Below are 13,822 nucleotides of genomic sequence, written 5' to 3'. Positions count from 1 at the left end.
CGGAACTTCATACTACGTATGAGGCCAAACACACGGCGGGCTTGGCTTAGGCCTAGCGATGACGTCAGTCCCATGGACAAATCCATCGTCAGCCCTCAAATAGCGAATATGGTATCCCTTAATTGCCAGATTGGCCTCTTTGTAGCTTACAAAATTAAGAATGAGACTGTCTTGAGCAGCACAGATACATGTCTTATTTTATCAGCTAAACATGTATTTATCATTCAGTCTTTCTCTAACTACTATCAGAACATTTACTGTCAGCATGGCACTAATCTTTTTTGTTTATTGACTTTTTAACCACCTATAGTTCCTGTTTGGCATTTACTCATCGTTTTCTCCCCACTAATAACTTACCTGGCCCTTAGGAGTCTGGCCGGCGAAAGAAGGAATCGTCTAGTGAAGATATATGTAAGGAGAATTTTAACGAGGAGCGATAGGCACTCGGCTGTCAGAGTCTGGGCCGAAAACCCCCTCCCTTCTCTCCCCTTTTCAACCCTCACCCCAGCTAGACACCAAGTTCTATAATTAGCATTTGACACACTTCCCCACTTTGTTACAACACAGTGTTCAGTGTTCAATTCTGAGAACTGAAAAGTGCGATGAAGTACATTTGGTGATATAATGATCGGAAACTTGTGCGCTAACTTTGTCAAGCTTTGTATAGCATCTGATTGTAGACTTGATCTGCTTGGGACAGCGTCACTGGTACAGTAGCAATTGACTTTTTGTCATCATACAGGCCAGTTCTTATTACATATATTTAACGGGTCCAGTGAACGTCGATATTTTGAGTGGGGGTGTAGAAAGTACGAGTAAAGTACTGGAGGCCAGGACCAGCAGTTTATTGCCTCTCACGTTCAGTTTGTTTTCTAGCATAGAATCAAGTAGTGTTTCTTTTTCTGTGCTGATCAAGTGAGTTTCTATTAATCTCAGTAACTTCCATCTTACATTATTCATAATATTGTTTCTTGACGCTACCGCATATTTTAACTCTTTCACATTATATTACAATGTTTACTGTGGTGTGTGTGTGTGTGTGTGAGTGGGGGAGGGGGTGGGGATGGCGAAAGTAGGGGTATAAAATAAGGAGTGTGTGTGTGTGTGTGTGTGTGTGTGTGTGTGTGTGTGTGTGTGTGTGTGCGTGTGAGCGTGCGTGCGTGTGTGTTGTGAAGGAAGGGGTGGGGGAGGGAAAAATAGTCGACGTGAATGACCGCCGGTCAGTTCTATAGACCACGAGCCGCCACTGAGGACATTGATCAATTTACTTTGTTTGCTAGAGTACATAGAGAAGAATATTGACACTATATTGGCTTTTAAAGTGAAAGGAAAAAGCTCTAAACACAACCAGAAACAACAGAGGGAAAAAAAGAAGTCCAATCTTCCATTAATGCCCTTAACTCATTCGCTACGCCGAGCCGTGGGGGGGCGGTGCGGCTAAAGTGCCGTCAGTACGCTAAGCCGCCACCGGCGGCTCGAGAACCGATCTTCAATTTTAGCTTAGATTCTATTCCAATTCACATATCCATGTTAAAATAAAGGTCATAATGTAATGTTGACTTTTGGGTCAAGTATTTCCACTGAAAATCGGAAATTTAGATTCAGTTTTGAAACGCGATTTCGTAGTTTATTCGACTTTGTTTTATCGCGATTCCAAAATTATAGCCCAGACACCAGTCTTATTAATTTTACACAACAAAATCTATCATTATTTTGCCCACTAAAGAAATGTAGGACTCTTTTTTATAATATTGATACGATTGGACTCATATTGCCAATGCACTGTTATTGAGAAATCAATATTTTTTAGTGCTAGATCTAGGTCTAGATCTAAATTGTCAAAATATTTTTTTGTCCCCAAAATCACAACTTTTTTATGAAATTACACAAAAAGTGCCACTCATGACATACATAGGTTTATTCCAAATGCAATTCTGAATGATTCCATATAAGATACGAGTGGGGTTTTTTCTGTTTGTGATCGTTTTTCAAGATTATAAAAAAAAAATTTTCTTTCAAATATCGGATGTTATGATCCAAATGTACAAATATTATGGAATGTATGTAAATAACTGCCAACTTTTCAATATTTTCCAGTTCTATTTTCATTTATGGTTATTTTGAAGTATCATTTGACTAGGTGCAAACATATTGTTTGAGTTTCACCAAAGATTATTAATTTTTTAGTTTCAAATTTTATCCGCATCCAATCAAAATTGTGTTGCATAATCGCCTCTTACAGGAACCAAAGTTGAAAAATACATAAATAAACATTACAGATGTATTCTACAAACCATACTGAAAATATTGGCATATAATACATTGATATTTATTTGAATTTGTGGCCCCAAAGACCTTTTAACTGTCCACTAGTCATCATCTCTTTCGTCCTCCCGAAAAAAATTCGTCCACAAGCCGAAAATAATACGTAGCGAATGAGTTATATCACCCATAAAATCATTTAAAGCCAAGAAAGAGCATGACAGTTACAAACAACAGAGGGGAAATAAAGAAATATATATCAACCATGAATCTGCTAGGAACAAATCAGGGCAATAGTAACAATGAAAATAAGTAGAATTGGTCTGTGGTGTGCACCAACCACCCACTAGCAAAAATAGTGAATGTACTTAATAACTTGCTTACTGCTCTAAAATCATAGGAATGAATGTGTCAGCAACTTCTGCTGCGAACAGAAAACAAAGTACTAAATGTCTTGAAACTGTATGGCAAATACACCACAAACAAATGTGTAAACAGCACAACAGCTCAGATCGACAAGCTCTCTACAAATTAGCAAATCTCGGCAAGAGAAAAAATTAATTTAAATTTCTTTAAGTTTGAAAGAGTCAAATACCTTCAAATTATCAGGCAGTTCTGTTCTCCCCGCATACCCAGGGTTCATGGTGATGAAGACAGCACAGGATGCTTTCAACACCAGTTCAACGCCTTCAAATATAAATGTGTCCATCTGCGTACCAATATGAAAGCATGAGCTAATGTTTCTTTCACAAAGAATTTATTTGCATGTGAGAAACAGAAATTTCTAAAGAAATGTGGCAACAAAAATTTGTCAAATGAAAAAAAGGGTAGACTGAAGAATTACAAACGATATAAATAATTAATTGGAAAATGCCATTAAGAAGAAGTAAGTTTCTTTACCAAGTGCATTCAACACTTTCCATGCATTTATTCTAAAGATTTTTGTCTGGTTTTTCAAAAACACATCCTTCAACTCTAAGCAGAAACGATCTACATTGCAAAACATTTTTTACTATATTTCTCTACACTAGAAACAACAAAGATTGATAAAGAGTGATATGATCAGAGTTGAGCGCTATATAAATGCCATATTATTATATCGCTTAATGTAGCCCAAAACCAGCACTTGAAGAAGTCACTTTATTCAAACCAATACATTCGAATTTTAATATTTCTTTAGCTAATTACCCCCTTGAAACCATGAAGCATTTTATTAGACCATGATTATATCTTAACTCTTTATCCCCGAGGGGGGTACGCCGGGGCCCTTTATTGGAGCTAAATCTAAAAATGACAAAAACATCAGTAAAAGGGTCATTAAATTGAAACTAGCAAAACTATTTTGATAGTTCTTCATATAATGAATGAACTTCCGGTAAAAGAGACCTGTTTTCAGCAATTGCCGAAAAGTAATTTGATTTCGAAGTCTTCGTAAAGAAATGAGCATGAGGTGCTGTCAGCGGCTCACCGGCAGAGTGGTCCCGACCGCGAGCCACTCGGAGCAGCTTGCCGGAGATAAAGAGTTAAAGCCTGCATGTATATATTGTTCCAGAAAAAAAGAAATCCCCAAAAAACAAAGAAATGAAAGAAAGAAAAAGAGATTACCTTCAGTTTCTGAGCTGACTGTATAGTGGCAATTTGCTGAGCTACTACAGAAAGCACTTCAATATCAATTCTGTTGAACTCGTCAAAACAGGCCCATGCACCAGCACTGAAATATAAAGAAGTAAAGTCAGTTCAATGTCAAACATATCATTACTGAATAGAGACATACCACAATCCAAAGCATGATCATTTCCTTCATCTAATCAAAGCACAACGCTATTAGAATTAAATAAATATGCAGTTCAAGGTAAACATCTTAAAATTCAAAAGGCTACAAAGTGCATTCTTAGCTTTTCAACTCTCTCTGACAATTGTGCGACTAAAATACCAGTCTGCCAACTTAAATTACAATACGACAAAAAAATCAAATCTCTTTTCCAGGCATCTGATTAATATACAACTTCCTGCCCCTGTCAAGCAGACACTTTATGAAATTTAAGCAGTGGTGAAGACAAAAACAAGACTGAGCAAGACACATCAACAATCTTTGCCATTCATTGAGTATATGTGAGGCAGCGTGGTGGAATCAGGCTCTCGTCAATTTTGGGGCAAGTAGAGTTATTGGTATCATCTTAAAGCTTGTTCACTTGTCTTTATTTGGATGAAAAAATATCCATTTATCTTGAATACAAGTCGAGATATTTGCAAATGAATGAGGTGGGGTTCACCCGTTTTCAGAGGTAAAATTGGTGATAAAATGGCCGCCAAAGATTAGTTATTTCCTTAGCTTAAGAGTCCGAGGTAACTGAACATTAACACTTTTTGTGACTTATCAACGTTTTTCAGAAAAATCCACACAGAAACGAGTTCTTTAAAGGAATGGTCGTGAAAGGTATTGAGCCCAAAAAAAAAATTTGATAAAAATTCACAAACCTGCGGAAAAATGCAAGTTTCTTCCCTTCGATTATTTTGACGAGAGCCTGATTCCACCACACTGCCTCGCATATGCATTATACAGTTTTACATTGATTCATGCATATTATTATCTTCCAGGATAACAGTTCTCATGCAGCCTTTGCTTAAGAAGTGCTCTTACTTTCAGTTTCATCATGAGTTTCCAAATCTATTTATATACCTTGCAAGGCCTTTGAAAAACTTTCCCATGGCCATGAAGTCTAACTGGTCTGAACAATTGAACACAACACACTGTATCGCAAAGGCTTTTCCAAGATCCTGAAAAAAGCAATACAGAAATATAGATAATATATCTTATAACTGAAGCATCTTCTATAAACATTTGTACCTCATTACTTAATACAGAGCTTGTTCACCTTACCAAGATCAAGTGGAGATCTAAGGACAAGGAAGAAAAATATGCTTCAGAGAAGACCTATGTTAGAGGATGTATTTTTTCACTGCTATACGGTGAGTAATGTACTACAAGACTTCGGACATCAGTGAACAGATATTCTAAAAAAACAATTTAAAGCCTTATTGACTACCTGCTGTACTAAAAAGAAATTCATAATTCTGTACTTGTACTCAAAACACAAAAAAAAATAAAAGGATAGATTCATACTGTCACATTTTTTTTTCAAACAAAGGGAGCACCCACAAGTCCTGGGACTACCTTTACCGCTAGAGTCTGAGAAACTTTGATGCCCAAACAATAGCCAGAATTGACATTCCAGCAGATAAAAACCTCTTGCCATACATTTGCTTCATAAGTATTATCCACACAGTACAAGATGCAGTGCCTAATCACTACTTCAGAATTACACAGTTCTATGTGACATTTTAGGGTGTTTTGAGTTACTAAGACCATGAGGTCAGAAGAAAAATGCTCCATCTGCTCTATCAAAATCGTAAAAATATACAGAGTTGTTATCAAGATATTCATAGAATTGAATTCTAAAAAGCTTGACATACTGTGAAACTAAGAAATTTGGATGTCAAATTTCTCAAAACTAGGTACTGAGCAAATAGAACTTTGAAATTCTTATTTTGAAAGATTTGGACGTACATCACTGCACACAACAAGTTTTCATGAGGATAAATAATAAAAGTCTACTTTGTATTCCAAGGCAAAAATTCTGTACACATAAATCAAAGGAGCTTTTGTTAATTCCAATAAATGGGTGGAGTCACCAACAATAATGTTGTTGAAGCTGAAAAGATTGCAGTTTACTTTGTATTAACAACACCTTTAAAGTTTGAGTATGTCTTAGTAAACACCCCTAGCTAACCTTTTCTAAAGGAAATCATTGGGTTTTTTTTTTCTAAATTCAGAACTGAGGCGATCACACTGACCGCGACACAGAAATGAGAGGCAAGTACCTTTGTGGTCTCTGTCTTGCCAGTGCCGGCCGGTCCAGCTGGGGCCCCCCCAAACAGCAGGTGCAGAGCTCCGGTGAGGGTCAAGTAACACCTGGAGGAGGATAACACAGCCGCGGGTGGTTTGGTGGGTGTTGGTGCTCTGCTCCGCCTTTCCTATCCAACATCTATTGTACGTCCTTCTCTCCTCCTTCTTTTCTTTGTATGTTACTCTATAGTAACACTCATAATACCTATAATCTTTGGCACTTTCTGACTTATTTGTGTTATAAGTACCATGTTGATTTTAGATAAAAAGGCCAAATCTTTGTACCTTAGTTTAGTATTGATATATTAATGTTCAAAGACTATAGCAACATCATTGGGATTGGGCAAATTGAACAGAAGTCATAACAAGAATGGAAAAAAATAATGTTGTTAGATACTAGTTTTTCAATTCACATGGCAGAATATGCCCTGAGTACAAATTTATAATTGTATCTGTTTTACAGTAGGCCTAACAGAGGGAGGGAGTGAATAGGGAAAGGAAAAAAGTAAAGATAGAAAGATAGATAGATAGAGAGAGAGAGAGAGAGAGAGAGAGAGAGAGAGAGAGAGAGAGAGAGAGAGAGAGAGAGAGAGAGAGAGAGAGAGAGAGAGAGAGAGAGAGAGAGAGAGAGAGAGAGGGTGGGGGGGGGGATGCATTCACAAAAACAAAATCAGCAAAGCAATAAAAGCCTCTCTCTAGTGCAATTTACACCAATAAACATCAGACCACATGAAACTTCTAAGGCTGCATTTCCTAATTCAGTAAGACTTTGATTTAACATGAAACCAACAAATTTCTGTACACTTTTAAACACGGACAATCTATCTTTTGCAACAACTATTCAAAGACAATAGAAAGATGCTTGCCTTACACTGTTTTGTTTTTCTCAGGAATATACGACTGTACCTTTTGTTACGTCAAATTAATGTCACACAACTTTTGCTCCTTTTACATATGACTTGATAGATATATATATATCAATGTTCATGCTGTAATGACTAACCTCTTTTCCAAAGAACGCTGAAGACATGATTACTGTTTCCACAAGGGGAAGTTAATGTCATAAATTATCTCCATCTTTTTTCTGGATTGCACCATATGTTAACCAAATGGACCCGAGACCCCGATATATCGGGGTGCAGCTAAGATGTCCATGCCCCGAGACCCCGATATTTCGGAGTTTGGGCTGACTTGTTTAGACCTCGTACCTACCCAGAAGTAGACAGACTAACCGATTGGCAACTAAGCAGCAGTATTGGAGATAAGACGGAAGAAATAACTTTATTACTTTATTTGTGTTTTTGCATGAGTACTACAAACAACTATATAGCATTGTCTATTTTTCTTGAATTTTGCTTGGGAGCCCAGGGAAGAGGGTTTTTTTAGTATTGGCAGCCTAGGGTTCATTGCGGTAATGCTGATAGGGCAGGATTGAAGCAGCAGCATCCTAAATGAGCTAATAAGTAATAAAATAATCATTCCTGATTTACAATCCCGTTTTTTCAACCACTCACCTGTCAGTGAGAGGCGTGATGACCAAACGAGGAGTGTTCCCCAAGTACTCATAGCCGTAAGGAAACTGAGCATTGACAGCTTTCTGGTACAGGTTTTCATCAGGCAGCCAGTAGTATCTAACGAAAAAAAAGCCATTCAGGAAGGATAGGAATCATCAGCAGCACCATAACAGAAATTCTAACAAAAATGGTAACACAAATATGGGGAAGTAGATAAACTATAGGAATTGGCCATAGTCAGGCCTGGTCATGCTGCCATCCATCTAGGCTATAGTCATCGGTCAGGGTATTGTTTTCAAACAAAAGTGCAAATAAACCATGTTTTGGATAAAGACAACAAAAAAGAAGAGCTCAAACAATCTGTCGAGGAAAATTTTACTCCAATAAGTTGTCCCACAAACCAAAAGCTAAAATTTCCCCATATGTTAATGATAATAAGACAGTTCTTCAAAAAAATGTGGCATACACTTATGCTTTCACAACAAGTTAGTCGAGATAAGACTATAATGTGCATGACCAAGACACATATTTTTCCCCAAAATATTATAATTTTCAGCAGATCTTCAAAATCTTGTAAGTATTTTCACCTGAAAATATGAACATTAAGATAAATCAGCAATGTTTCAGGCAAAGCTTTGTTTAAACATCAAGAAAAAAAACTTACCTCAGCTGACTGATCCATTCAAACGCATTTGGATCATTGACATTTTCCTGTACCATCTTATCCACAACGTCTCTGGCATGTACTTCAATAACAATTAGGGCAGACAGAGTCATTCGGCCAATCCTAGAAAGGAGAACAAAGCTCTTTACTGTAAGCACTTTTGTATTGCCATTCATACCTATAGGCCCTATCGCTCAGAACGCAAACAATTACATTACAATACAATGAGATACTTGATTCTGTAAGTAAACAATATATGCATTTACTTCCCTCAAAATCCAGACATTTACTATTATTAGACGAATTACCAGTACAAAAACTGGTTTGCTTTTTTTCAAGAAAAGTGATCAACCAACAAAAACAATATTTATTATGTCATTTTAGCCCCTGCATCATTACGAATATCATTTCTGAAAAAAATTTTCATTGAAAGTGTTCAATTCACAAACAGAAATTACCTCATAAAAAGATGTATCGCATTTACATCATTATATGGCTTTTTACACGGTGCACCAGCAGCAGAATTTTAGTTGCAGCGGGGGAGGGGTTCCCCCAACGAGCGCCTCATCACATTGGGGTCACCGGGGTCAGTTCCCTGTCACTGCTCTGTCTGGGCTGACTTAATTTTTTTGTACTTTTCAACTTAAAGTTTTAGATATATCTTTGAATTCATGGTAATTATCATATAATGCAACCAAAGCATGTATTTCTGCTCTTGAACAACCAAAGCATGTATTTCTGCTCTTGAAAGTAAAAAAAATAAAATAAACAGCAGACTAGCAGTATTTCACATAAGTCTCCCAGAAACAATGCTAACCTGGAAAATGCAAAGATTCAAACTGACCAATATTAACACGAAAAATATGGTTTTATATAACACATCAAACAACCTGAATAGATATTATCATGCATAAGAGCGAAACGTTTTGTTTCACATATTTCTTGCAAACAAAACAGGGGTCAACATAGAAATCAAACAAAGAACAACAAAAATGAGAAATATCTCGCTTTGTATGACACATTCAACAAACTAAACAGAAATCAACACAAATCAGAAATACCTTGCTTTAGAAGAAGATATTTAGCAAACTAAACAGAAATCAACATAAATTAGAAATACTCCGCTTTATACAAGACATTTCGCAAACTAAACAGAAATCAACATAAATTAGAAATACTCTGCTTTATACAAGACATTTAGCAAAGCAAACAGTAGTGGTCAACAAGAACAAAGGATAGCCCAGCCTATGTTACACAACACATTACCGAGAGATGTCCTCCCTAACGAGACCCCTGAGTCCCTCCAGCTGCTCCAGCATCACCTGGAAGTGTTCCGACAGATTTTTTTTCCCGAGAGCCTGGGCCACCTCAGCACTCCAGTAGGTCTGGCACACTGCGATGACCACTTGACCAGGCCACTTCAACACCCATTGCGTTCGCTGGATCTGAATTTATAAAGTTTGCAAAGCCATAAAAGACTGACATGGTACACTTCTTGATTTATTGACTGTAACAGATTGAGCAAAATGGGGTAAAAATAACTGAAAGGAAGGCACAATAAATTATAATATTATATGTGTCACAACGTGGTGGAATCAGGCTCTTGTCGGTTTTTTGGCCATGTGGAGATTTTGATATACTCTTAAAGCTTGTTCATTTGCCTTGCCTTCAAAGAAAAAATATATCCACCTATCTAAAGTAAAAATCAAGATATTTGTGATTGAAGAGGTGGAAGGGATGGGGGGGGGGAGGGGGGGGTGTCACCTCTTTGCAGAGAAAATGGCCACTAAAATTAGGTGACTTCCATAGCTTGAAAGCTCTTGCAAACAGAAAATTTACATTTTTTGTGCCTGGAATCGACTTTTTTCAGAAAAATTCACACTGAAATGTGTTTTAAAATGAACATAAAAGGTGCTGAACCAATAAATAATAATTCATTGAAAATTGCTAAAACGGTGGTAAAACGATTGTTTCTTCGGTTTCATTTTTTTGACAAGCGCCTGATTTCAACACGATGACTCACATATATTGTCAGTGTCTGATTTCAACCATATATCCACCAAATAAAGTCAAATACTTCTTCTGTCCGAAATTATATTTTTCACAACCATAATTACAATTGGTAATACCATAAAAAGCAAAAAGTACACTCAACACATAAGCCTTTTGAACAGGAGCTTAAAAAAGCTCGGAGGTATAAAATTTAGCAGTCGACCCCAAGGAACTCAGGTGCATGAGCCATGCAGGTTCAAGAGACCACGACTCAAAGGGTTAATATGTGTATGGCGCTTTATGGGGAGATAACTTTGTGAACTGTTCCACAGACAATCACATATTTATTGCAGCTTGGTGGAATCAGGCTCTCGTCAACTTTTGGGCATGTAGAGTTATTGGTATCATCTTAAAGCTTGGTCACACGTCTTTATTTGAGTGAAAAAAATATCCATTTATCTTGAATAGAAGTCGAGATATTTGCAAAAGAAGGAGGCTGGGGGTCACTTGTTTTCAACGGTAAAATTAGTGAGAAAATGGTCGCCAAAAGTTAGTTATTTCCTTAGCTTAAGAGTCCGTGGTAACTGAAAATGTACATATTTTGTGCCTTTATTCAACGTTTTGCAGAAAAATCCGCACAGAAATGAGTTCTTTTATGGGCATGTAAGGTGTTGAGGCAAAAAACAAAAATTTGATAAGAATTCACAAACCTGCGGAAAAATGCAAGTTTCTTCACTTTAATTATTTTGACGAGAGCCTGATTACACCACGCTGCCTCACATATTTATTGCAGCTAGGGGTTCACAGGTTTTCGTTTTTTAAGTAGGGGTTTTTATGCCCTCACCGAAACAATTCAGGAGTTAGAAGACAGGCTTTTAAACTTGCCTATAAAGGCTAACCCAGACTGAGAGGGATGCATCTTCCCAACAGAAAGACCAAATCGCTACATATAAAAATTATCCCCCACATGGTAATCAAACTTCAGTCTTCTTTAGTTTTAGTTTAGTACGGGGTTTTACGGCGCTCGCAACTGCATAAGTCTTCTGCAGGCAACGGCAAAGTGAATTATAACCACTACACCAGAGACATCAGTCTATCAGGACTGGTGAAACATGAGCTAACAAATACTGTCAAAATTGTCTAAGAGGGTCATCCATTGTCGAGGAGAAAAGTGGCCATCTTACCTCATTGAAGACGCGAGTTTTTCACTGAGAATTTCCCTGGAGACGCATGATTTTTACCTATTTTCAAAACATCAGTGGTATAAACCTAAAAATAGTACAGTATAAAATTTAACAAAAAGTAAGATCATTATGTATATTTACATAAAATGCTTTTATTTTCACAAAATCTTTGAAATAATTATGTTTTTCGTGAGAAAAAAAATGTATGTAAACGTGAAAAAAAACTTTTTAGATGAGCTAAGCACATGGTTGTCAAAATTGACCGTAGTCAAATAGAATGATTTCAAACAAGTAATACAAAGTGTAATAAAAGAATAATGACAATGTCCAAAAGTTGTGGGCATGTCAGGCATTTTTATATAGGTTTTATGAATTTTGAACATATATATACAGTCTCGCTGAATACCAGTACTGAAAGAGAAACGTAACGTCACCAACAAAATTCAAGATAAAATAGCAAAGATGAAACACAATGAACAGTTTCCTTCTAAAACAAGAAGCAGGAGCATGGAATGAACACACATACACACACACACACACACACACACACACACACACCCACACCCACGCACACACACACACACACACACGCGCATGCTCCCGCGCACACACACAAACACACACGCACGTACACACACACACAAACACACACATGCTTACACACTACATGTCATAATATACATGTAATACATTATAATATTATAGTCAAACAAATAAAAAAGATAACTAAGCATAGTTCTCCTTTGAATGAAATGCCTCAAAGCAAGCTGTGGGACACAGAGGCTTTTGGCACGATTTGCATCTGAAGGGTGTGGAGGGTGCCTTGTTTTTTAGGTCTGCTCTGCTCGCACCAGCTTTTACCATTTTTACAGACCGTACGGATAAACTGCTCCAGCTTCCACCTCCGTTTGCCGTGAACCTTTTGGTGCTTGTTGAATAGCACATGGGCTTGGACCATGGCCAACGTGAGCAAGTGTAGAGCCAGTTTCTTCCACCACTTTACTGTCTTGCGATGCAAGGGCTGGTAGCTCAGAAGCTGGTCGCTTTGATCGACCCCAGACATGTTGGTGGTGTAGTCAACCACAGCGGTGGGTTTGTTCACCCTCTCACCACTGTGAGTCAGAACCTCTTGCACTTGTGGTCCATGACGAGTGGTGAGGAGGTGGACTTCTCTCTTGCCTTTCCACAGGAGAGCGACAGTCTGGTTGTGGCGTCGGTAGTCCACATCTCCCTTATTATTCACCTTTAGGTCTTTTGGCATACCTACTCTGTTGGCCCTCACAGTAACAACAACAGATGTGTTGGCTAAGACGAAACTGTGGCATAGCTCTGGACTGTTGTAATAGTTGTCCACGTACAATATGTACCCCTGATTCTTCAGAGGCTCCCTGAGTCGATGGCAAAAGTCAAAAGGTTTGTTGCTAAGGTTTATGGTCTTGGCCATCACTTCAAAGGACCAGACATAGCCGCTCCCGCTCTCGCACAGTTCATAAAGCTTTATGCCCCATTTGGTCAGCTTGTCCTTCATATAGACTTTGTGTCCCCTTCGACCGCGCCAGGGGCAGAGAGCCTCATCAATGCACACCTTCCTGGTTGGAGTGTAAACTGCTTTGAATGCCTGAGGAATACAAAAAAATGACAAGTTGGAGAGTGTAAACTGTGTGCATATTTGTTGAAGTACTGGTCTCATCTGAGGAAAGAAGCTGTGTCCCATGTCAGAAGAACAACTAGATCTTGTAGCAGCATTCTGTACAATAAACAAGTGCACACACACACACATACACATGATTCAGACACGTGTGCACGCACACACAAATGACATTGACAATTCTCTCTCAGCACACACACACACACAAACGTACATATCCCCCCCCCCCCTAAACACACACCCATACTGCGACACACATGTGCACATACGCAATACACTATTATATATATATATATATATATATATATATATATATATATATATATATATATATATATATAAAATACTCAAGTGTACATGTCAAGTAATAAGCAAACACGGATACAAATCACACACGCGCTCACACACACACACACACACACACACACACACACACACACACACACACACACACACACACACACACACACACACACACACACACACACACACACACACACACACACACACACACACACACACACAAACACACACACTTGGCACTCTTTTCTCGTGCAGACACAAAATCCTAAGTAAATAAACTTACTTCATTGAGGTGATCAATCAAAGGCTTGACCTTGTACAGTGGGTCATGTTCTGGGTGGTCAGCTG

General features: G+C 38.0%; 1 protein-coding gene across 1 annotated transcript in view; it reads right to left on the bottom strand.

Moving 5' to 3' along the window:
* LOC101852702 (dynein heavy chain 1, axonemal) overlaps nt 1-13,822 on the bottom strand; it is a 94,278-nt gene that overhangs the window by 59,027 nt on the left and 21,429 nt on the right. Inside the window, exons 19-25 of the mRNA XM_005102067.3 lie at nt 9,614-9,792; nt 8,348-8,470; nt 7,684-7,800; nt 6,145-6,235; nt 4,943-5,040; nt 3,868-3,973; nt 2,858-2,971 (exon numbers count right to left, since the gene is read on the bottom strand). Of these exons, the coding sequence (XP_005102124.3) occupies nt 2,858-2,971; nt 3,868-3,973; nt 4,943-5,040; nt 6,145-6,235; nt 7,684-7,800; nt 8,348-8,470; nt 9,614-9,792 (828 nt within the window). The remainder of the gene's footprint in view (nt 1-2,857; nt 2,972-3,867; nt 3,974-4,942; nt 5,041-6,144; nt 6,236-7,683; nt 7,801-8,347; nt 8,471-9,613; nt 9,793-13,822) is intronic.

Source organism: Aplysia californica, unplaced genomic scaffold (genome assembly GCF_000002075.1).
Source record: "Aplysia californica isolate F4 #8 unplaced genomic scaffold, AplCal3.0 scaffold00311, whole genome shotgun sequence".
Classification (NCBI taxonomy): Eukaryota; Metazoa; Mollusca; class Gastropoda; order Aplysiida; family Aplysiidae; genus Aplysia; species Aplysia californica.
This window is presented reverse-complemented; position numbering and strand designations above follow the sequence as displayed.